This window comes from Penicillium brevicompactum (genome assembly GCF_028827555.1).
Source record: "Penicillium brevicompactum strain IBT 35665 chromosome Unknown utg000005l_segment0_segment0, whole genome shotgun sequence".
Lineage (NCBI taxonomy): Eukaryota > Fungi > Ascomycota > Eurotiomycetes > Eurotiales > Aspergillaceae > Penicillium > Penicillium brevicompactum.
The window spans coordinates 2,753,987-2,777,799 of NW_026623208.1; the positions used below are offsets into that span (position 1 = coordinate 2,753,987).

The window sequence follows — 23,813 nt, forward strand, 5'->3', positions numbered from 1 at the left end:
TATAATCCCAATGATCCTTCCCCAGACTTTTCAGAAACAACCAGATCTTATACCAGCATCTCTATATCTCAATTATGTCTCTCTTCCAAACTGTGGAGACCCCCGTGGTCACATATGAGCAGCCTCTGGGTTTGTAAGTGGAAGCTCGCTAAATACTCAGACACAACCGATCTAATAAAAACCTCCCAGATTTATCAACAATGAGTTTGTCAAGGGCGTGGAAGGAAAGACGTTTGAAACAATCAACCCACACAACGAGAAGCCCATCGTCGCTGTTCACGAAGGCACAGAAAAGGATGTCGACATTGCGGTCAAAGTTGCCCGCGACGCACTGAATGGAGAGTGGAAAGATGTCACACCATCCGAGCGTGGTCGCCTCCTCACCCGTCTCGCGGATTTCCTCGAACGTGATATCGAGACATTGGCCGCCGTCGAAGCCCTTGATAATGGCAAAGGAGTGACAATGGCCAAGGGAGATGTCAACGCCTCCGCAGGATGCCTGCGCTACTATGGCGGATGGGCAGACAAAATCTACGGTCAAACTATCGACACCGATCCCAACAGCTTGACATATACACGCCACGAGCCCGTGGGTGTGTGTGGCCAAATTATTCCATGGAACTTTCCGCTTCTGATGTTTGCATGGAAAATCGGCCCTGCTCTCGCGACGGGAAACACCATTGTTATGAAAACAGCCGAGCAAACACCACTCTCGGCACTTTATGTTGCAAAGCTCATCAAAGAAGCGGGATTCCCACCTGGGGTGGTCAATGTCATTTCCGGATTTGGAAGAACCGCTGGCGCTGCGATAGCCTCTCACATGGACATTGACAAAGTCGCATTTACCGGGTCTACTCTCATCGGGCGTCAAATTATGAAGGCAGCTGCTGACAGTAACTTGAAAAAAGTTACCCTCGAGCTGGGAGGCAAATCACCGAACATCATTCTTCCCGATGCAAACCTGGAAGAGGCAGTCGAGTGGGTCAACCTGGGCATTTTCTTCAACCACGGACAATGTTGCTGCGCAGGATCTCGTATTCTTGTCCATGAAGATATTCATGATGAATTCCTGAAGCTTTTCAAAGAACGAGCTGAGCAGAATAAGGTCGGAGATCCTTTCAGCTCCGAGACTTTCCAAGGGCCACAAGTGTCCCAGATCCAATACGACCGTATTATGAGTTACATTCAAGATGGAAAGAGTGCTGGTGCCAAAGTAATCACCGGAGGTGATCGACATGGTACCGAAGGATATTATATTCAACCAACTATCTTTGCGGATGTTCATGAGAACATGACGATCGTCAGAGAAGAAATATTTGGACCGGTTTGCACCGTGCAGAAAGTCCGCAGCGAAGAAGAAGCCATCCAAGTGGCCAACAAGACGAATTACGGTATGTGCCCAAGATCCCTGCAATTGTTTGCTTTTTGTCGTCTAACAGGTGGGTCAATATTAGGGCTAGCTGCAGCTGTGCACACCACAAATATTAACACTGCGATTCGCGTTTCAAATGCCGTCAAAGCTGGGTGAGTCAACGAGTTTGAAGGATTTGCCAAGCATCCGCTAACTTCCCTTGAAACAGGACTGTCTGGGTGAACAACTACAACACTCTCCACTACCAAATGCCCTTTGGTGGATTCAAAGAATCGGGTTTAGGCCGCGAGCTGGGATCCTATGCCCTTGAGAACTACACGGAGGTGAAGACAGTCCGGGTGCATCTTTCTAAATGACATGTCTTGTGATTTGTGGGTATTCATGGCTTTCCAAGGTTCTAGGCAGTCCACGCTGGACTTGGAGACTTGTGGAGCCTTGGAATCTGCTCTGCGCGGTATATTGTAGTATTGGAGTTTTTTGTGGAATTTAAGAACAATCTTGGAATTAAGTTGGCTGCCTCACTCCAGGGCTGGGCATCAATTGAACATAGTACTCTCCAGGGCTGTACTCTGTATGCAGTACTCCGTAAAGCTTTATCATTAGTATTCCCTATATATACTCCGTACTTCCAAGATTGTTACTTATCCGATGATTACCCGGGATTCCACCGGGTCATGGCGTCAACAGGAACCTTGAATGAACCTTGAATCGAAACCTGGTGATGTATCAGTGGGTCTAGAAAATATTAAATGAGACCTTAGAATCGATGGATGACTCGGGAAGGCTGGTGGAAGCCTGGGCATGCATCCCATTCAGTGTCCGGAGTACGGAGTACTCCGTAAGATCCAAGTGCTTGCTTAGCAGACTGATGCAATTGGTTGATCACACCGGAGATCATCCTGCCGTCGTCTGAAATCACCCCTGGCAGGCCGATGATCCCCATTCTAAGCAACGATCGGCACACCTAGATTAACCCGAGTTCCGCACTCTCCGCTCGCTTCTTGTTCCTACTCCACTTCGTCGCCCCAAAGACGAAGTTCGTCGAGGTTATTGGTCCGGCTTCGGTTAGATGATTCTCCGATCCATTCACGGAATCCCAGCTCGTCATCCCAATTATGCGCCACATCTCGAGGTTCACTTGGCGTAAGACTGTTGAGTGTGCTACAATCTGGCGTTTTGACAAGATGGGGCAGCATGGTTAAAGATCTCAGTCACGTTGATATGAGAATGTCGTGGCGCTCTTTGTTTTCAAACCCTCCCAAAGCCTGAAAGGGACAAAGGGCAAATACAGTTCCACTGGACCGAGTCAGACTGTCAATGGAGGGTCAACGGATGTGTTAGGCTCTGGGGCTTACCCCACTCGACCTCCGCAAATCTTGAAAGTTCACGTGTTTCCCCAGAAATGAATTATCCAAGTCCGTACTCCGTACTTCTGCCTCACATCTCGGCGTCGAGGTCCCTGCCCGGTCCCTGCCTAGCTCAGTCGATTTTCGTACTACGTCCATGCAGCCTACTACCATGGAGGCATCCCGCCGACGTCAGCTTCATAGTTGTGACCCATGTCGCAAAGGGAAAAGAGGTTGCGATGCGCCTGTTCGTCATCACTCATCAGTGACCGTGATTTCTACCAGTCCATACTGACTTTTACTTCCAGAAAGACCGAGAAGAAAACGTTTTCAATTCTTGCTCAAATTGCAAACGGTGGAAGAAGCAATGCACTTTCAACTGGATCTCAAAGCGCGGGGAGTCGAAAGGGAGTCGAAAAAGGGCCAAGCCCAACGCGGCGGATCCCAACATCGTAGGCCCCAACAACGATGATTTGGATGAAGTGCTGCGCTCTGCACAATGGAACGCTGCTACCTTTGGTGGAGCTTTTGCGTCGCCCGAAAGCTTGGATTATGAATCCCCCTCACAACCGGGAGTTTGGTCTAGTGAGCTATTGAGCTTCCCTACTCAAAGTCAACATCTCTTTCAATCCTTCCCATGGGAGCTAGGTCCTCCAGCTGAGTTACCAATGAGCCCGAAGCCAATATACCCGCCATCCAATTCCGAGGACTCCGACGTCCAAGTTGGCTCTTTGGACTCTCCTCCCAGTTCCGTCGAAAGCATGCATAACTTTCTCCAGCAAAGCAATCCTGCACAACAGTCGCTCATGGCACTGACCCCCTCAACAAGACATCACAGTCGACAAAGGCCAGCTTCAGAAAGCGAGTCAGAGCAAGGATCTAACCCAGAATCTCAATGGAGCTTCTGCATCGCTTCTGAAAACACAGCCAATCAGACCGCCCGGGCAGCGATGTCCCGAAACCTCATCCGAATATATCATGACAGCATGGAGAATGCGTTATCATGTTGGCTTACAGAACACAACTGCCCATACAGCGACTCAATCACCAAGGTTCTCCCCGACCGAAGAATGGAGGACTGGGGTCCGAGCTGGTCAAACCGAATGTGCATCAGAGTATGTAAATTGGACCGGGTATCATCTTCAATACGCGGCAGGGCCTTAAGTGCAGAGGAGGATAAGAAAGCAGCGCGAGCCCTTCACTTGGCAATCATGTCTTTTGCATCACAGTGGACCCAACATGCCCAAAAGGGGGTTGGAGCGTCCATCCCTAGCGCAATCGACGATGACGAACGGTCAATCCGGGTGAAAGTCTGGAACGAAGCGCGGCATGCCCTAGAGCACTCGAGCAATATCCCATCTTTTCGCATCGCGTTCGCAAACATAATTTTCTCTTTGACCCAGAGTCCGTTGGACAAAAGCCAAGAAGCAACTCTTGGTGAGCTCTTGGAGAATGATCCCGCGCCAATGTTTTTGGAGACGGCAAACCGTCAAATTTTCAGGTTTAGACACAAGTTCGTGAGACTGCAGCGCGAGGCCGCGGCGTCCAGTCCCAAAGGTAGTTGGAATCGATCAATTGATTCAACATCTCCACATAATCTCCAGATCTCAGGTTCATCAGACTCTCCGCAACTTGACCCAGTCCTGGCTAGCCAGGAGCACCGCACGACCTTGGGTTTCATGTTTTGGCTGGGTGTCATGTTTGATACCTTGAGTGCCGCAATGTACCAACGTCCTCCGGTTGTGTCAGACGAGGATAGCCAAATCGCATCGGCGTCGTCATCGCCAGTTGAAACAGAGACCCAAACCGACACAAATCACTGGAGCGCAGAAAACAACAAACATGCCGCTCAAGATGTGTGGGGTGATTACTTCCTCTTATCCTCAATAAAACGCCAAGAAGCAAGCCTGGCCCAGCTTCGATGGCCATGTTCATACCAAGAGGCCGCATCTATCCTCTCAGAAGCCACGCCTGTCAAAGTCCTCCTCTACCGCCGGGTAACACAACTGCAGACTCTAGTATACAGAGGCGCAAGCCCCACACATATCGAAAACGTCATCCAAAAGACTCTTCTCGTCTACCAGCACTGGGACTCAACATATCGGAATTTCATGGTCGACTGCGTCACGAACCACGAACTTCTCCCTTCCCGAATCCAATCATGGTACGTGATCCTCGATGGTCACTGGCATCTTTCTGCAATGCTTTTGGCAGATGTGCTAGAGAGTATTGACAAATGCAAACTCGGCTGCGAATCTGCGCGCCAAGCTCGACAATGTACGAATCTGGTTGCTACATTAAGGACGAATAACGCTCTAGCAGTCGCTGCGCTTGCGCGGGCTTCGATTCAAGGTCAAGACTCGTTTATGGTTCGGGATTTCCATGATTCTTTGAATGAAGTGGCTTTCTTGGTTGAGCCGTGGACTGCTGTGCTTGTTCATTGTTTTGCGAAGGCTGGGTATATATTATTGGAAAATTTGGATATGCCTGTGGGTCATAATCTGTATATTGATCGGATGCGGCAGAATTGCGAATATACAATTCAGGCACTTCAGTATCTTGGGAGAAAGTCCGATATGGCTTTTTTGGTGGCGCGGAATCTGTTGAGATCGCTGGAAACAGCTTCGGAACGATTCCAAGAGCTAGCATTCCTTGTCGAGTGATTTGAACAGCTCGATATGCCCAAGTGTCCATTGGTTATGTTGTGCTTCCAAAATTTGCGCTCTGTGGCGAGCATCCATATACATATCTGCCTTACGAATGAGTCAATATTCAGAAGTAAATATGAAAGTATAAATATCTTTCTAATTATTTTCGATCTAAGCAAACGAAAAGGTTGAACCGAAAGCAAGATCTAGACATGATCATAAAATGTTGAATGTATACACAAACCCGCACCAACAAGCGAGCCCTAAATCAAACGCAAAACAAGGGTATCATCAGACCTACTCCGAATCCTCAACTGGTCCACAAGTACAGAAGAGGTTTTGGTCACCGAAAGCATCGTCGACACGGGTAACAGTGGGCCAGAACTTCTTCTCCAAAAGCAAGGGAATGGGGTACGCCGCTTGCTCACGGGTGTAGGGGCGGTCCCACTCAGAAGTAAGAAGATCCCGCTGGGTGTGGGGGGACATCTTGAGGACGTTTCCATCGCGGGGCTGAGCACCGGACTCAACCTGTGCGATCTCCTGGCGGATGGAGATGAGGGCGTCACAGAAACGGTCGAGCTCGGCCTTGCTCTCGGACTCGGTGGGCTCGATCATGAGGGTGTTGGAGACGGGCCAGGACATGGTTGGGGCGTGGAAGCCGTAGTCCTGGAGACGCTTGGCGATGTCGATGGCTTCGACGCCGCAGGTCTCCTTGAAGGCGCGCACGTCGAGGATGAATTCGTGTGCGCAGCGGCCGTGGTCATTGGTGTAGAGGATGGGGTAGTGGGGCTTGAGGCGGGAGAGGATGTAGTTGGCATTGAGGAGGGTGATTTTGGTGGCGTGGGTCAATCCGCGGTCGCCCATCATGTTGATGTAGTTGAAGGTGATAGGGAGAATGCTGGCGCTTCCCCAGGGAGCCGCGGAGATGGGGGGCGAGGAGTTGTCACCGCGCTTGGCCTGCAAAGCCTCGCTAGTGGGGTGGGAGGGAAGGTAGGGGGTCAGGTGTGAAGCAACTCCGATAGGACCAACTCCGGGGCCACCACCACCGTGGGGAATGCAGAAGGTCTTGTGCAGGTTCAGGTGGCAGACATCGGCTCCAATCTCACCAGGAGAGCAGAGACCAATTTGAGCGTTCATGTTAGCACCGTCCATGTAGACCTGACCACCGTGCTGGTGCACCAGATCACAAGCTTGCTTCGCACCAGGCTCGAAGACTCCGAATGTGCTAGGGTAGGTAATCATGAAAGCGGCGAGCTCGTCCTTGTGCTTCTCGCACTTGGCCTTGAGATCCTCTAGATCAAGGTTACCAGTCTTGGTATCACACTTGACAGTGACGACACGCATGCCAGCCATAGCAGCACTGGCGGGGTTGGTACCGTGAGCAGAGACAGGAATCAGGCACAGGTTGCGCTTGGCGTCACCCTTGCCCTCGAAGTACTTCTTGATGACACGAAGACCAGCAAACTCTCCCTGGGCACCGGAGTTGGGCTGAACAGTGACAGAGTGCATACCGGTGATATCGGCGAGCTGCTGCTCAAGGTCATCAATCATCTGGATGTAACCCTTTGCTTGCTTCGCGGGCATGAAGGGGTGGATCTGTGAGAACTCGGGCCAAGAGACGGGAAGCATCTCGCTGGTGGCGTTCAACTTCATGGTGCAAGATCCGAGCGGGATCATGGAGTGAACCAAAGACAGATCCTTGGACTCGAGGTGGTGGATGTAGCGGAGCATCTCGGTCTCGGAGTGGTAAGTGTTGAAGACAGGGTGGGTCAGGTAGGAAGAGGTACGCTCGAGACTGGCGGGGACAGTGGTGACACCAAGAGTGCCGTCAACTTCAACTGGGGAGACGGACTTGTGAGCGGCAAAGACATCAAGAATGCCCTTCACCTCGTCACGTCCGACAGTCTCATCCAAAGAGAGACCGACCTTGTTGCCTCCAAGACGGCGAAGGAAGACGTTGGCAGCAAGTGCCTCGGCAACAATTCCATCAGCCTCAGCAGCAGTGGGGAGCTCGACAGCCAGAGTGTCGAAGACAGCACCGCCATCAGCCGAGTTAGTGCGGAGAGGAACATCATATCCGAGTCCAACGAGCTTCTCGCGAAGGAGCGAGGTCATGGACATGATGCGCTGGGCAATGGACTTGAGACCAACGGGACCGTGGTAGATAGCGTACATAGCGGTCATATTGGCAAGCAAAGCCTGAGCCGTGCAAATGTTGCTAGTGGCCTTCTCGCGACGAATGTGCTGCTCACGGGTCTGCAGAGCCAAACGCAGAGCGCGGTTACCAAGACGATCCTTGGAGACACCAACAACGCGACCGGGAACCTTGCGCTTGTACTTGTCAGCGCAGGCGAAGAACGCGGCGTGGGGACCACCGAAGCCCATGGGAACACCCAGACGCTGAGCGGTACCGAAGGCGATGTCGGCACCGAACTCGCCGGGGGCCTTGAGAACGGTTAGGGCGAGCAGATCAGTGGCCACACTGAAAGTACCACCCTGTCCGTGGATGGAGTCACTGAGAGCCTGGAAGTCGAAGATACCTCCCTCGGTATCGGGATACTGGGCGAGAACACCGATCAAGTGATCCTTCTGGTCCTTGACAATCTTGAAGTCATCGGCCAGAATGTCTCCGACCACAAGGTTGATCCCGAATCCTTCAGCACGGGACTGCATAACGGCGAGAGTCTGGGGGTGGACGAGGTGAGAGACCACAAAGGACTTCTCGGCCTTCTTCTGCTTAGAAGCAGGCATGGTGGCAAAGGACATGGTCATGGCCTCGGCGGCGGCAGTTGCCTCATCCAAAACGGAGGCATTGGCGAAGGGCAGACCAGTCAAATCAGCAGTCAAGGTCTGGAAGTTCAGCAGAGACTCCAAACGACCTTGGCTGATCTCAGGCTGGTAGGGTGTGTAGCTGGTGTACCAGGCCGGGTTCTCGAGAACATTGCGCTGGATGACGGGGGGGACAATGGTGGGGTAGTATCCAGTTCCAATATAAGTCTTTCCGGAGATATCAATGTTCTTCCGGTAGGTATCCAAAAGCTTGAGCATGTCAGTCTCACCGAGACCACCCTGTACGCTGGAGCGGTACAGGCTGATGTCGGCATGGGGCTCAGTGACGTGGAGATTCTTCTTGGAAAGAATATCCTCGGGGAGGACCTGCTTCACGAAGTCGTCCAGGGATTTCACTGGCGGGTCGAGCACCGCCAGCATCTCGGAAGCGGCGTCCGGAGAGGGACCGATATGACGGCGGGGGAAGGTATCGAGGGGTTGGAAGATGTCCTGGGGGTGGGGATCGCCATGGTCGGAGATGGAGCTAGTATAGACACCTCGGCGTGTTGCAGGCTGGGAGGTGTGTAGAGACCTGCGAGCATTGACTGGCAATGCCAAAGCTCTGGGGACACTAGTAGGTAGTCGCACACGCGAGCGGAGTGCAAGCTGACGTCCGCCGCGGAGAGCAAACAGGGATGCCGCCATAGTGACTATAGGGTGTTACAGAACAGAACACACCCACAAACCAGTCAATGTCTAAGGCAAGAGAGTATGAAGAAGAACAAAAGGAAGCAGACCGACAGAAATGAATATTTAATCTCAGCAGTACTTGCCCTGCCCGAAGCCGGACGGAGAAGGTCACGGGAAACTCCCCTCGGCGCGATAAGATAGCGCCAGTTGACCAATCGCATTCCTCACCGCCCGCGGTGGCCCCAGCGTCGACGAAATTGCGGAGAAGAAGCTCCGACTTTCCCGTCGGAAAACACCTTCTCTTCTATCTCAACTGCCCTCTGATGGCTCCATCGACTCCATCTGCTCCATACTTCGATGGGGCTCTACATTACTCCGCTGAACTCCGATGCGATTTCTTCGACATTCGATCTGATCTGGCTCTGAGTCATTAAGAAACCCGGCGTCACATTGCTATCGGACTACATTGCTCAGATAGTATATCGGAAAGCGACATCCCCCTCGATAACCCGCTTTCCCCGATCCGCCTGCTTGTTACAGATTCTGAACCAAACACTCAGACAACACACCAAAATAATGATCAAAATGTTACACCTAATGAAGTCCGTCAGAATCAGAATCCGAATCCGAATCACCAAAATCCAAGACAGCTCAAACGGGAAAGGGAAAACTCACGCGATAGCTGCATACATTCCGGGCCGATAACCGGGCGCGTCCTGCTCTCGGAAAACCAAACTGCTAACAATTCCACCCAGCCCACCAAAGCCAACCAGCGTAGCACTGGAGAACGCACGCGTCCATTGTCCACGCACATTGTTCGCCTGGTATGCCATACAGGCAGGAATATTAGCATTAGCGCCCGCCACGGTGAAAAACACGCCGACGTAGCGAACGGCGTCGCTTTTCGCGAATCCCATCATGGGAAGTCCGATGATCGCGAGCAACGCGTTGAAAATCAGAATCGGCGCTCGCATTCGGTATTTGTCGGCTACCCATGCGGTCACGTACATCACAATGCCGGCGAAGCCATACGGGGGCGCGACTAGACATTGCGCTTCACCCACGCCGTAGCCCATACCCAGTCGCAGAATGATGGGGAGGAAGTAGGCGATCGCGTATGTGACTGTGGTGAGGCAGCTGGGGAAATCAGCGTTAGCTTGGATCTCGAAGTCTTTGGTCAGGTAACGAACAAGAAGATCATGGCGAAACCCCAGATTTTCGGATCGGCGGCTGGCTTGAGGAACTTTTTGATGGAGAAGGCTTCCATGTCTCCGTCATTACGATCCTCGTTGATGCGACGGATTACCCATGCGCACTCGCGCTCGTTCAGGAAGCGCCATGATTTATGCGCACGGTCTGGGAAGTCGACCAGGAAGACGAAGCAGAGGATTCCAATGAAGCCGGTGATCTAGGCTGTTAGTCTCGGAGCTTCCCCTGGGGGAGGTCTACATACCACGCCCTCTAGGATGAAAATCCATCGCCATCCTGTGAGTCCGTGCTTGCCATTCAATTGCATCAAACCAAAGGCCAGAATTCCCGAGAGTGCGGAGGCCACGCAGCCGATGAGGTAGAATATCGAGAATCGCTTTTGAACGTCATCTTCCAAGAGTCAGTATCTAGGGTAAATGTCAAGTTCCCAAGACTGCGCAACATACATCGTGTATACCAGCATGAGAGCAAATAGACGCAACCTGGGAAATAGCCTGCTTCCAATGTACCCAGAAGAACACGAGTGACGACTAGCTGGCCCCAATCTTTGACGAACCCCATTCCCTGTACGGGTCAGTCGACTTTTGAACGCTCGGGATATCCAACTCTCAGTACTCACTATCATAATCGCCGCCCAACATATGATGATTGCGCCCAAGAACATCGTAGGCCCCAGTTTGCGAATTATAATCGTCATCGGCGGTTGGAAGATGATATAAGGCACGAAGAACATCAGAACGATGATAGACTATACTGCTGTCAGCCACCCTGTTCACTGGCCTAGAGCAATGGCCTTCGAGTCGATTCCGACATACATAACGCTCCCCAATATCCAGCCTCAATTCCTCTTTCAATCTGCTCCGCGTCAGCCATTGCCGCGAATATCCGCACACAGGAGATGTATTTACCCTGCAACGGCAGCCATGCTCAGATTCGTACGATCCATGAGCGAGATACAATATGCCAAACCCGTCATCGTAACCAAGCGCAAATCAATCCGGCGAATAATCTTCTTTTTCTCCTCAGCTGTGAATTCATCTTCATTCTCGCTAGCAGATTTGCCCGCCATATCCTCGATGCGGTGCTCCGTAGGAGGCTTTTCGTCGATGGCAGCCATCGAGGCCATATTGTCAAAATATCGACAAGGAAGTTTGATTTCAAGTAGTGTCTCGTAAAATTTATCAAATAAAGTCGAATCGAATTGTAAGAAAGTAACAAGTGCTACTACATCGAAACAAAAGCAGGGATCTCGAAACCTATATATCGTGACATCTTTCCAAGGCCCCAAGGTTTCTCCACATACCTTACACACCTCGCTAATTTCGACCCATTTTTCGACGCCCAGCAATCCCGCCAGCACCTTTCAGTACTGGAATGCAATAGCCGGCATAAAGTGGCCAAGTGCCTCGGGACAAGCACTGGAATGGACTGGGTTCTGCGCAATGTAGCAATATCGTCCGAAACAAAGGAGGGGTGAACCCCACTTCCGCTGGAAATCTACGAGTCATCGGTTGGGATGTGCGCTGTTGAGTGTCGGTGGCGGCTGGTTTTGGTGATAATCCGGGGGCGAGAGGGTTGGATGCGGGGGAAGGTGAACTTGGCACCTTGGCGAAGGGACTTGTCCATTTCACTTGCCTTTGTGTGTGTATTTCTTTTTCGTTTTTATTATTCTTTGCTGGATGTTAGAGTCGGACCTTTGTTTCCAAGCCCTGGCGGCTTCCCCGGATTTCCCAGCTTTGTTTCATGTAGGGTTCATGGGTCTAACTTCTCAGCGGTGAATTTACTTGATGTTGACATGATGGGTAGATAGAGTTCCCCCCCTATTTCTTCCTGTACAAACTCGTGTTGATGACTGTGCAGTTAGGAACCAAGTAACCAAGCAACCCACCAATCAGTCAATTGTACACCTGTTTTGCTCGACAATTAACACCTTCATTTTCGACACGTCCCATCACCTGAGTCCAGACATCCTCCAGAATCAGCCAAGTGTCAGCTCCAGTATGATACGAACAAAAGATTCGTTTAGCATTCAAACGCAGTCATTTGATTCGTCGGAAAGTAAACTCTGATCCGATATGCCGAAAGTTAGATTGGCATTCTCCGCATGGATACTTTGGCAGGTCTTGACCACCTGGCCCTGGTCGTCGGAGAGATGGTGATATCACCATGCAGGTCAAAGCTCGGAGGTGTATGCGAACCCTAGGAATGATCCTTAGATTGAGCCCTATATCAACCGCCGAAAATAGTCTACATGGCTATATTGTCTGGATTCCGAGCCGAGATGAGCCCGGCAGTTGTTTGGTAGCATGTGACACCCTGGACGAGAACCGGGAATTGGGCTTGTCTACCAGCTTATTCCGAGTGAGTCTAGAGATTAAAAGTTCGTAGCCAGGAGTGAACACGCGATGGTATCATTTGATTTGATTTGATTTTTTTGTGGAATTATAGACTTTTTATCTGGTGCAACTGCTGAGTTCGACGGCCGCAATCTTTGAGTAGTACCAACTTCTTCCAGTGCGATAAAAGGGAACCAATCCGGGCGTGTTGGAGGGTCTACTTTTCGAATCTCCCCGTATCTTGTAACTTGCAACTACTTTAGATATTAGATATACCGGGAAGAACTGAGCAGATGCAAACATTAGATGGCCATATTGCAATATTACCTAGAAGGGACCGCTAAAAGAACACCCGATGCATGAACTAAGCTAAGACCAGTAAATTGATATTGCCTCAAAATAGCCCTGGACAACCTCGGCCTAAGATCATCGATAACCGTCCTCCTCGTATTCCTCCTCATCCTCCTCCAAAAGAAGTCTCTCCCGTTCTTCCTCATGTTCCCGAGCACGCCGTTCCAGCCTCCCGACAGCGACGAAAACAAACGTCACCAGTGCCGTACCAACCAAGAATCCAGCGATTGCCAAGGCGGCATTGATAGGAATGGGGTTCCCATCAAAAGTGCGATGTGTTAGTGCATCCAGACCGTACTGCGAGAAATTGGCAATCCCAGATAGGCAAATGATAGCACCGTAGACTCGACCAAACGTCGCGAACCCAAAGACCTTGGTAGTATAATCCCTGCAAAAGTTAGTGTCCGGCATATAGTTCGAGGTGCCGAGGCTGAACTTACGACATTGCCGAGTAGTATAGCGGGCGTAGCAAAACGAAAAGAACGACCGTAATGTATCCAGCCCAAACCGCTGGAATCGAGTTGAGGACACCGATCACAGTCGTGAACAGCACGATTAACCCCAGCATTGTCGGAACACTTAGACGATCAAGCAGGTATCCAATAGCAGGCGTGAATAACACACCTCCGACCGGCAAGGCGACATCAAAGAAAGCACCGATACGATCCGCCTCGACGGTAGACCCAAGCATGAACTCGTACTGCGACCGAATCGTCGCAATAAAATAATTCATACGGATCATCTGCAAAACAGTCATGAGCGTAATGAGTATAAACCAAGGTGTCGCCATCTGCTCATGAGCAGGTAATCCATGCAAAACACCCCATACCCAACTTGTCTGCTGACGATCTTCCTCTTTATCTGCACGCAACTGTCTCTCATCCTTGTCACCAAGCACACCGTCGATTTGACGCAGACGCCGTTTCCGCATCTCTGCACGCTTCCTGCGCACCCGGTTCAGCTCCGATTGGCTGTCGATATCGTCGTCTGAGTCGTGGACGTCGTAGGTTGCGTCTTCTGCGCGCTCGATTCGGTTCTCGAGCTGCAATGTCGATACATAATCCCGCTTTGGCATTACGGTCACCAGGGCGAGGAGAATCACGATGGGGACGATGAGATATCCCAAGAAGAATTTATCCGGTGTGAATCTTCGCTCAGTGGCCTCGTACACCAGTCTGTATATGAGAAAGACTGCGGCGGAAGCATCGAAAGCACCCGTGACCAAAGCGACAATTGTTCCCGCATATTTGGGGAAGGCATTGGCAATCTGGAAAGAAGGGACGAAGAGGAACGTGCCAGCAAGCGCGAGGAAGAAATTTCCCGGTATATAACCATCAAAGCTTGGGATGTGGAACGCAAAGGACATGATCACGCCACCGATAGCGAGTAAGACTGCGCCGATCAACCAGCAGATACGCGATCCACAGCGATCCAGAATAGTGCCAACCGGCAAGGCCGATACATTGGCAGTGATGGACGCGATTGTGAAAAACAGATTCAATCTATCAAAAGTCAGATTCTGGTACTGCTTCTTTCATTGGACCAGGACGGGTTCCTCATAGAACCGGAATACCCCCGTGTGCGACATACCTCAGATCCTGCTGGGAGCACAGTTCCAGCCCCTCCGCTACTTCAGCGGGGGTACATCGCTCACGGTAGACGCCTTCTTCGACGAGAACCGGCTTCAACGCCGCGAAGCCAAAGACGATCCCCGACGCGCTCCAACACGCGAGCACGGTGACGATGACCTGAACTGGAAAGTCGTTAGACGATGGTATTTGCCTCTTGGGGGATAGTTCGTACTTATTCGTTTGCTAGGAGAGTGATCGAACGCTAGTGAGCCAGGGCGCAACTCCGCGACCGGGATTCCCTCGTTTGGCGGCTGTAGTACATCGTAGCTAATCTTTCGTCGAATGGAGATGTAGTCATCGCCTTCATCGGCTTCGGGCTCACGGTCGACACCGTCGATTGCGGACAGATGCTGGACCAGAGACATTGTGGAAGAGGGGAAACCGGGAAGATCCTTATCGTGTGCTCACTTTCTTATATGGCGTCGTGCAAGGATTATCATGTGAAATTGACACAACTTTACAATTGCCTCAATTATACTAGGCCCTTGACACGACTGTGTGTCTGAAATGCAAAGTTTCGAGCTCGTTGACATCCGACATATTTTTCCAAGTTTTGGTTCCTTCAGGAAACTAGGCCCAAAAGGTGCTTAGTCGATGGAGCTGGCCGATGAAGCTATGGCAAAAGGGTTATCGTCGCTTCCGATTGGTCCGTCCGGTTTCACGTATAAAATCCTTCAGACACTAACAACGGTCGCTTCCAACTGAGAGGGCGAAGGCGGGTTCCACCAAAAAACCGATCAATGAACGTTCGATTGGCCGAAAACGGTCCTCACTTTCCACCCGACTATCGCTCCACTCCCGTTTGGTGCAGGACTCAAGAAAACAGGCCACACTGCCCTTTCTCGCCTCTCAGTTACTGGGGCAACGAAGTTTGGATGAATTACGATGGACGGACGATATTTGGGACTTGGTTCATGGATGATGAAAGGATAGCTATTGGGGGAGAGGTTGATTTTCAAAGGGAAAAGAGTTGGCGCAAAGACCATAGCCGGTCAAGACCGGCAAACCTTCTTCCTTTAGATATCCCAACCCATCATCGCCGTCATCTCGGACGGCAAACAAAGAAAAAAAGAGAAACAGGCTGGATGATAAGAATAGCTTGAGTGGTATGGATAATGTTCCTTGCTAAAACTGGTATGATGATCTTTGCTGTAAAGACTGGATATCGACAAAATGTCGATATTTAATTTGCTGCGAAAGCTGAGGCTGCCCTTTCTTGACGAGGCCTTTTGGGGTTAGGCTTGTTCGTGGTTGACTTTGGTTTAGTCGTGCTGGGAGGAGGTGTTAAAAGTTCATCGTCTTCTTCGTCGCCGGTCCGACCAAGGGTGGTGTCAGACTCTGCAGTGGGCTGCCTATTCCTCTTGTGAGGTGTAGCAGGAGGACCGGGAGGAACATGTGGGACATTTGGGGCACTGGATATCCGTCGGTGACCTTGGTCTTGGAGATCGCCCGGTGGAGGTTGCGTGGCGCTGACCGAGCGTTGGTGACCTGTCCTGTCTTCAATAGACGACGTCGAAAGGGAAACCCTCTCGGGATCCAGTGACAATAAGGTGGGATCAATGTTCGCCAAATCCCCTCCAGTTAGAGAAACTGTCCCGGTGAGATCCACACTCTCGACATGCTGAGTGTCATGGGTGGGAGGAGCTGAGGTTCCGGTTTGGCTAACGTTCTGTGGCTGCTGCACAGCTGGGCTTGTTGTCGGAGCTTGGGTGGAAATGGTCTGGCCCGATTGCTGCAAGGCGGCCGCTCTCTGAAGTCTTCTGACCTGTGACCGATGATAGTTCTCTATGGTCGTATGAACCAGATTACTCTTCTTGATCACAGTGTTCTCCATCTCCTGTGTGATTGCTGATCCGGTCACTGTTCCTGGACGAACTCTCGCCTCAAGAAACGGAATAGTCACCCCCTGATCTTCTAACCATGAGTATTCTATATCTGTTATTTCGTGACCTGGAGGCAACCAAGTTGGGTCGGGCGGAATCATGGGATTTTCGATCTGGGAGATTTTGAGGATCTCCTTCGAGAGGAAGTCTCCGACTTTTTTTGGCTACCTCGGTGTCCGGAACATTCCTCACCACCTTCGCTCTCAAGTCATTGAACGCTGTCGTCAAACGTTCCATGTCCTGGAGTACTTGGTCTTGTCGCTCCCTCTCCGCAGCCGAAAGGGAAATTTGGGTGCCCTCGCGAGGATCTAAGACTGGTTTATTTCCGCTCCGATCCTTGCGAAGTACTAGGGTGATATGCTCATCATCCGAGTCAATGACTTCGGGTTTCATAAGCGAAGTCAGGTAAACTTCGTTAGATCGCGTAACTCCATCAGCATCTGGCTCGGGTGGGGATGGAATGGCCAACAATTCGGGGGCGACCTTTTGGTGCGGTCCTGCGGCGTCTGGAAAGGCCTCCGCTGGTCCCCGTAGCTCAAGTGGTTCAAAGATGTTGCATCCGTACTGGGCTCGAGTTTGGTCCTTGATGGCATTCACCACGTCGCAATGGTACGCATGAAGGTAGTACTTGAGCTGTGAAGAACTTAGGAAGTAAGTCCTTCTTTCTCCTCTCGTTCGCGAAGTCTTGCCAGAGTCTGAATCCCCGTTAACATGGCGTGGTCGATCCGCCGGGAGAGTTCTTCCTTCTGCTCTTGAAGATGATTCTGATCCATTAAAGTTTCATCAAAAAATGGAATATCATAGTCCCCGTCGAGTAATCTCTCTATTCGGCTGCTCCGTTCCTGGGACTTCTGAGGGTTCTCGATAAGGTCGAAGAAGTGATTCCAGTTCATGGCCCATCCCATCTTCCATTGGCGGTTCATTTCGCTGAAAACGACTTGTTTCTTCGCTTTCAGGACGTAGCCAGAGGAAGCTGGTTTCCACTCCATAATGTCGAACTCTTGAAAATAGTCAACATTCTTGATATTCGCTAAAACAGCTTGTTTGGCATCAATCGTCTGTCCATTTCCGGGGGTTGGGGTTCTGCCGTAGACGTTCAGATTCATCAAAGACCACACTTTGTTACCCGTATGAGCTGAAAAATTTAGCAGAACAATCCTTCGATGGATCAGTCTGTCGGACCCCTCCGGGACCCCCTGGTCATCAGGACGAAAAGTCCCCACTGGCATCCCATGCCGCAACGGGCCTGCATCTTCGTGCGCGAAAACTCGAGCATCGCAATCCCAGACTGAACGGGTCATTCGATATTCATCGCCCATCTTGGCGGCCCGCACCCGCGACCCGGCCATTGCTTGCTCGATATCTAATTTCCTCGCCGCGATGGTCTTTGTTGTAGCGGGCGGGGCCCAGGGTCGCTTTGTCGTCGTCAATCCTTCACCACTATCGTTTTCACTCTCGCTTGCTTCTTCTCCTTCGGGGCGTTGGGCGGAGGTGGATGCCCGAGCGGCCTTCTTCTTCTTTCTTGCCGAGCTTGGCTTAACCTTTGCTGCCTTGTTTCGAGCCATTGCTGCAACCCTCTGCGTCGAAACTTTGATGGTACGAAGATGGTAAGGGGGAGAAAAGAAGAAGGAAAGAAGAGTGGGGGAAGAAGAAAGAAGAAGAGAAGAGCGCAAAAGAAGCGAGAAGGGGAAGCAAATATAGGTCGTCACCCGTCCGCAAAAAAGGGTCTCCACTCTCCCCTGCACTTCTCGACAACCACTCTCTCACCAGTACTCTTCACTATCAAATATTCTCACTCCCAACAATCGTTCCTCATTCGGACATAGTGATCGTTCCTCGTCAAACAACTCCAGCAAATCGTTCAGTCAACAGTGATCATTCCTCATCAAAAAAACTCTCTCCAGCAAATCGTTATTTTCTCTGCTTACCCTCAAGACTTGAGGGGCCGTTCCCTCCACCCCCGAAGGGGCCTCCCGGCCTTCGGAGCCCTCCCAGTGATCCGTCTAACCTCCAGATGGACGTCCCAACAGAAGTTCGGTGCCAAATATGATTTCCATCTCAAAGTAGTTCGAGATATACATGTGACTTTCCAATTCTTGCGCAATTTCAAAGTCAAGCATGGTCACCATACGTCGATCTCTGTCATAGAGAATATTGTGCTTTCCAGGGTCATCAAGGCAGATGTTCACTTTTCGTAAAGCATGAATACCAATAAGGCATTCTGACTGAACGTAAGCTCGTTCAATCTCAGATAGATTATGCCATAGCCGATCAAGTCGGATCCCGTCTCTCTTCTCTAGAATGAGAGCATAGCCTGATGGGAATAGACTTGAGCAAATAATCTCCCCTCTGAAAATCCAGTTGGCGAAGATTCGATGCCCGGCCGGCCGATTGGCCCACATGCGCTCGTAAAATTCCGCTTCCCCCTCAAACAGCTCATCGCATTCAAGACTCCAGCACTTGAGTATCACCCTAGATCCACCCATAGTTGCTAGCCAGGTCGCCCTGTTTTGGACAGTTGGGTCTGACAACTTCTGAAGGCAGTTCACGACCGTAGGGGTAGATCCGCCAGTGTTGACGATCACACTATTTTTTGTGATAGTTTCTTCTTGGTTCGGCATCGACGGGAATGGGTTAGCGGGATTTCCAAGCATACGGGAAGACTCGCGACGAGCAGGAGGGCCTCGTAGATTCCTTGGCTCAAATGATGGGCTTTCAACGAACTTTGGCTCCGACACGGCCATTAGACAGAAGCCAGCAAGTAACTGGCGAAGGGAAGGCTGCGTAGCGCCACACCAAATAGGTGATGAAAGGAGAAAGGACAATTCGGCTTCTCGTTTGACAAAAACGGTAGAGGTATAGGTTGATAAAAATCCAAATCGAGTGGAACATGTGCGCATTTGAGCAACAAGTTGTCCGATCAGTGCCGGGAGACGAGCAGATGTTCTAGATAGATCTAGATGTCGGTCCGTAATACTCCATGGAGTCTTCATCTCTCCGACTAGATGAACGTGATCAGGATGAGGGCTGGTCCCAACCAACCCCAAACATACATCTGGAACAGTGTCTTCTGGGGTGGAGATTGCTTGAAAATCGGCAAATCGAATTGACGCCATACCTTGCACCGGTTCGAGGGCTTTGATCACAGGGTCGCAAACGTTGCGGACGAACCTCCCGGTTAAGCCAAGCTCATTACCTACTGTGTAAAGTTCCGTTTCGTCGTTCAGTGAAACTTCATGGGCAATACCAGCTTCTTGGAACATTTGGCAAGCCTCCGTTTCGAATGAATTCCATGGAGCCATATAGGTGAGTGACAGGCGGTCGGAATGAATCGAAGGGTTCGATGTTCCTGCATGCTGGACCAAAGCTGGACAGGCTCTAGCCAGCTGCGTCTGTGCTGGTTCCATGTTTCGGGAGATGGGATAATGGTTTGAATGACAGGAAATGTTCCGGCGAACTGTCATCAACTAGAATCCACTACTCTCGGCAAGAATTAGTGAATATGTAGATGATGAGTTCCAGCTAAGTGGGATGTAGAAATGTCTTGGCAGGGTATTGAGAGGGCGAAAATTGGGTCCCACCGAAACTTGATCGCCTCAACCGATTGGGCAAAAAGGGTCCCTCGAACCAGATCCACCCGCTTCTCGTTCCGACACTGCAGGAGCCTCAATTTCTCGGCAAAGTTGCCTCTACCGATCTCCGCCGATGAGGGCAACGAACTTTGGATGGAATTACGATGGGAGCAGGAATTTTGGCACTTGGTCGTTTTCTGATGATGATAAATTACCTAAGGAGGGAGAGGGGGAAGTGAATTACAAGTCGGATTCGGCGCACAGACCCCCCTCGGTGAGGATTGGCAGAACTTGGTCTTTCAGCCACGAACGAGTTCAGCCACAGGGTGAGCGAGGATGGGTGCCACAAAAAATTTGATCAACGAACGTTCGATGAGCCGAAAAGGGCCCTCAACTTCCAAGGTTCCGTTCCACTAGCACGTCGCTCCCGTTTGTTGCTGAAATCGAGAAACTTGGCCAAACTGCCACCCCTCGCTTCTCAGTTACTCCGTACTGGGGCAGCAAAGGTTTGATGAGTTGTGTAATTTGTCAAGCGGCAAAGACCACAGCGCGATTCAATCAGAGTGCAGTAAACAAACAACATCTGCATACAAGTGGGAGACATTACATTTATCCGCATCCTTGATCCGAGACTCTAGGCTACCTCGCTATAGCTCCTTCTGGGAATGTAACTTGGAACGTCCAAGTATGGGACAATTGTATTTCTTCCTAGGCATTGAAAAGCAAACATCAAGTAAATGGGTTGTTCATCACCAAGCATCAAAGGATTTAGATAGGATAGCAGAGCAGGCTCATGACAAGTTATGTAAAGCGCCTTGAGCCATGTCCTTGATTTGAGTCCACCGTCGGAGTAATGAACGCTGTGGATTTGTCAATGTTGAGTGTTGGCTGTTAAGGAGGCGGTTCGGTGGATCTGAGGCGGTGTTTTCTCTCTGAATATTTTCGATCTTTGCAATTGCAACAATGCTTTCCTGCACATATACCTGTATCCAGTGGCTGATCAACCTTCGAGCCTCGGGCAGGAGATTCGAGGACGAGGGATCAAGCACGTAGTCTTCCCACTCTGAGCGTGTCATGCATTTCAGAGATGCTGCAACTTCGACGCTGGGACTGGCGCCAGATGCATCCACCTCAAAGTGGCTGAAACCTTTTGTAAGCAAATTAGGTGTGTGGTATTCTGAAAGTCGATAATTACTAATTGTATCCATGAGAGCGTAACCCTTCCACATCATCTGAGTTCAGGTCAGGCAAAATTATATCATCCAAATAAATGGCATCATGGTCGTTCCTATCCAAGAAAAATCCATCTTTGGACAATTGTTAGCATCCAACATCGGCACTGGAAGTCGTTTCGTGACTCACATTCTACCAAAAGGTAGTCATTAGGGTGCTCTCCGTAGTTCATAAATACTTCGTCACCCTTTTCTTCATTGACCGTTCTGTCAGCTGATTTTAAACATCTTCAACCCAAGTTTCTTACCAAGACGAGCGGTGGCTCTAAATGTTGATTTATCTCCATCAAAGGCAACCTCACAAGGCTGATTCCAAATGTTAGCCTATATTCAAACCCACTATGGTCTCATCGACAAGATCTCTACTAACTGCGTTGGCTGCATGGTTGAAGTAGTCCGCAAAGGGCACTAAACCAACTGCGTCGTTCCAGTCCTCAGGCGGATTATCATCAGGGCGAACATAATAAAAGCTTCTGGTGTTGACGATGAACCAATTGTAAGAATAGAGCTCCCAGTTGGTGTCGGGGAAGACACTTAAGACACTTTTCCAGGCATCTTGAAGACGGTTGGTTTGTTGCACCAGCACGTTCTGGTACGTGTCTTCGCTATTAGCGCCATACGCAGACCTAGTCGATGTATTCCACTTTCCAGAGATGGAAGGAGGCAATGGAATTTCAAGTTCACTGGAAGGACTGGATCCCTCAAGCCACATCGAAGGCAACGAGTCAGCGAAGTCCTGCATCGATGGCCATATCTTGCGCCACAGATCCCATTGCTCAAGCAATTTGGGATCTCCGTGTGTCAAGAATGCAGCAAGAATTGAATGGTTAGATGCTGTGCTTGGAAAGCGGTCAGCGAATCCCTCGGGGATACTGTCAATGTTGAGCATTGTTGACACGGGGACTGTGAGCATTATTTCGTCTGCCTTTAGGTTCCACAAGTCACTTCCGAGATTAGCCAAGATCGAAAGAACAGCGAACCTTGGGTATATATCAAAACTCATCTCACCTCAATGGTACGGGTTGCAATCATTCCCATACCGCGTCCAGGAAATCTGCGGGGGTGACACCATTTACTTGGATGCCATTGGCAACTGCCCACTTGAAAAAGCGATCATGGTCATCAACAGTAGCATTTTCATTGTGCGCCATGATGGACACGAAGTTGGTTTTTAGTTTAGCAAAGGCTTGTGTGATGCCAACCTGGGACTTTTCCTCGAGAAACGATCTCCTCCCATTTCTGCCAGCCTGTACCGCGCGTAATATGTCATTTTGATTGGTGTAAGTGTAGCCTGATATGCACCATCGAGGGGCTCTGGCTTTGCATTATCTACGGCGGATTATCCCAAAGAGACGAAAGAAATGCTCAAACCAGCATGTGCCCATGCACCTCAGATGAGCCCCGTCCAAAAAAAAACAAAAAAACAAAAAAACGGACGTCAATCTCGATTTTCTGAAACTGCCTTCGCTGTTTTGTCACATATCGATGTGAAATCTCTTAGCCGACGAGATATAGCCCATAAGAGCCACCTCGAAGGATTATCATGATGGCAAAGTAGACATCATGGCTAAGAAAGGCCACTCTCCACGGTTGGCAAGCCGTCTTGAAATCCCTGGAGCTTTGAAAGTGCTGGTGTTGATCGGGCGCAAGTGGGTCGGCGCACGCGGGCCCGGCGCGGGCAAGCATATCCATTAGGTAAGCATCATTTTTGTGCGAGCCTCACAGGAACTCGAAATTCTTGACAATTTCTCGAGCTCTCAGGTCCCAACAACATGTCCCATTTATCTCAACCTCGGTCCGATGACGAGCCTAATACAAAAAATGAGGCGGATGCAAGTCACCCCGACTCCAAAATTGACCATGCGGCATCCATAAACTATTGGAACAGCGTGCCCGCTACCCCAGGCGCAATGTTAGCCATGCTTGGTGACTTCTCATGGTACACACGAATTGACCTGCGGGGATCAAAAAGCTTCTTGACCAAAGTTCGTCGATTGATCCCAGCCCTTCCTCGGGATCAGAAGCTTGCTCTGGGCGCCGATTGTGGTGCTGGTGTTGGCCGAATCACAGAAGGATTTCTGAGTGAAGTCTGTGAAGTGGTGGACATCGTGGAGCCCGTTGAAAAATTTACCGCGGCTCTGAAGGAAAGCGAGCTTGGCGGGCGGGGCGTTATTGGCGACATTTATAACGTTGGCCTTGAAGGGTGGAACCCAGAGAAAAAGTACGATCTGATCTGGACCCAATGGTGCGTGGGTCATCTCACAGACTCGCAACTCGTTGATTTTGTCGCTCGCTGTCGTGGCTCCCTGAAGGACTCTGGCCTCATGGTTGTGAAAGAAAACCAATCCACCGATCCTTCGGGTAAAGACATGTACGATGATGTGGACAGTAGCGTCACAAGAACGGATTCAAAGTTCAAAGGAATCTTCCAGGCTGCTGGTATGGACATCGTCAAGTCTGAGATGCAAACAGGGTTCCCGAAGCAGTACAAGCTCCTTCCCGTCAAGATGTACGCGTTGAGACCTAAGAATTGAATCATCATGCTATGACTCTGAAGCCAATGCGAGACACTCTCGAATGGACACCCCAATGGTGGAAGAAGCTTATCTCATGGTCGGTGGATATAAGCGTTGTTCCGAGGTGACTTTCAGACTTCTTCCTGCGTCCATTGTTCATGTCCACGGTCATGCACTGTCTATAGGCGGTCTGTCATGTTTCTCATGCCTAAAGCATCATCGAAAGACGCATCAACGTGAATTGTTGTGCAAATTCAA

General features: G+C 50.5%; 11 protein-coding genes across 11 annotated transcripts; 3 read left to right on the plus strand and 8 right to left on the minus strand.

Annotated features, from left to right (window-relative positions):
* Positions 1-74: 74 nt before the first annotated feature.
* Positions 75-1,728, plus strand: N7506_006888 (aldehyde dehydrogenase family protein; the record flags this gene model as incomplete). The annotated part of the gene is made up of 4 exons (XM_056956181.1): positions 75-133; positions 190-1,391; positions 1,455-1,524; positions 1,581-1,728. The coding sequence occupies 4 exons, from the start codon at positions 75-77 to the stop codon at positions 1,726-1,728; spliced, it is 1,479 nt and encodes a 492-aa protein (XP_056810515.1).
* Positions 1,729-2,379: 651 nt separating this feature from the next.
* N7506_006889 (uncharacterized protein) lies at positions 2,380-2,568 on the minus strand (the record flags this gene model as incomplete). Its single annotated transcript, XM_056956182.1, has 1 exon — positions 2,380-2,568. The coding sequence occupies one exon, from the start codon at positions 2,566-2,568 to the stop codon at positions 2,380-2,382; it is 189 nt and encodes a 62-aa protein (XP_056810516.1).
* A 322-nt stretch (positions 2,569-2,890) lies between these two features.
* N7506_006890 (Zn(II)2Cys6 transcription factor domain-containing protein) lies at positions 2,891-5,381 on the plus strand (the record flags this gene model as incomplete). The annotated part of the gene is made up of 2 exons (XM_056956183.1): positions 2,891-2,965; positions 3,027-5,381. 2 exons carry the CDS (start codon positions 2,891-2,893, stop codon positions 5,379-5,381), a joined length of 2,430 nt encoding a protein of 809 aa, XP_056810517.1.
* Positions 5,382-5,663: 282 nt separating this feature from the next.
* Positions 5,664-8,840, minus strand: N7506_006891 (glycine decarboxylase subunit P; the record flags this gene model as incomplete). Its single annotated transcript, XM_056956184.1, has 1 exon — positions 5,664-8,840. The coding sequence occupies one exon, from the start codon at positions 8,838-8,840 to the stop codon at positions 5,664-5,666; it is 3,177 nt and encodes a 1,058-aa protein (XP_056810518.1).
* A 656-nt stretch (positions 8,841-9,496) lies between these two features.
* N7506_006892 (putative phthalate transporter) lies at positions 9,497-11,160 on the minus strand (the record flags this gene model as incomplete). The annotated part of the gene is made up of 7 exons (XM_056956185.1): positions 9,497-9,962; positions 10,016-10,233; positions 10,279-10,424; positions 10,481-10,598; positions 10,654-10,782; positions 10,850-10,889; positions 10,943-11,160. The coding sequence occupies 7 exons, from the start codon at positions 11,158-11,160 to the stop codon at positions 9,497-9,499; spliced, it is 1,335 nt and encodes a 444-aa protein (XP_056810519.1).
* A 1,636-nt stretch (positions 11,161-12,796) lies between these two features.
* N7506_006893 (putative MFS transporter) lies at positions 12,797-14,717 on the minus strand (the record flags this gene model as incomplete). The annotated part of the gene is made up of 4 exons (XM_056956186.1): positions 12,797-13,109; positions 13,162-14,223; positions 14,312-14,474; positions 14,525-14,717. 4 exons carry the CDS (start codon positions 14,715-14,717, stop codon positions 12,797-12,799), a joined length of 1,731 nt encoding a protein of 576 aa, XP_056810520.1.
* Positions 14,718-15,535: 818 nt separating this feature from the next.
* Positions 15,536-16,336, minus strand: N7506_006894 (uncharacterized protein; the record flags this gene model as incomplete). The annotated part of the gene is made up of 1 exon (XM_056956187.1): positions 15,536-16,336. The coding sequence occupies one exon, from the start codon at positions 16,334-16,336 to the stop codon at positions 15,536-15,538; it is 801 nt and encodes a 266-aa protein (XP_056810521.1).
* Positions 16,337-16,879: 543 nt separating this feature from the next.
* On the minus strand, positions 16,880-17,800 carry N7506_006895 (uncharacterized protein; the record flags this gene model as incomplete). Its single annotated transcript, XM_056956188.1, has 1 exon — positions 16,880-17,800. The coding sequence occupies one exon, from the start codon at positions 17,798-17,800 to the stop codon at positions 16,880-16,882; it is 921 nt and encodes a 306-aa protein (XP_056810522.1).
* A 438-nt stretch (positions 17,801-18,238) lies between these two features.
* Positions 18,239-19,642, minus strand: N7506_006896 (uncharacterized protein; the record flags this gene model as incomplete). Its single annotated transcript, XM_056956189.1, has 1 exon — positions 18,239-19,642. The coding sequence occupies one exon, from the start codon at positions 19,640-19,642 to the stop codon at positions 18,239-18,241; it is 1,404 nt and encodes a 467-aa protein (XP_056810523.1).
* Positions 19,643-20,598: 956 nt separating this feature from the next.
* N7506_006897 (uncharacterized protein) lies at positions 20,599-22,190 on the minus strand (the record flags this gene model as incomplete). The annotated part of the gene is made up of 6 exons (XM_056956190.1): positions 20,599-20,947; positions 21,003-21,114; positions 21,170-21,232; positions 21,288-21,345; positions 21,410-21,964; positions 22,080-22,190. The coding sequence occupies 6 exons, from the start codon at positions 22,188-22,190 to the stop codon at positions 20,599-20,601; spliced, it is 1,248 nt and encodes a 415-aa protein (XP_056810524.1).
* A 621-nt stretch (positions 22,191-22,811) lies between these two features.
* N7506_006898 (N-terminal protein methyltransferase) lies at positions 22,812-23,573 on the plus strand (the record flags this gene model as incomplete). The annotated part of the gene is made up of 1 exon (XM_056956191.1): positions 22,812-23,573. The coding sequence occupies one exon, from the start codon at positions 22,812-22,814 to the stop codon at positions 23,571-23,573; it is 762 nt and encodes a 253-aa protein (XP_056810525.1).
* Positions 23,574-23,813: the final 240 nt, after the last annotated feature.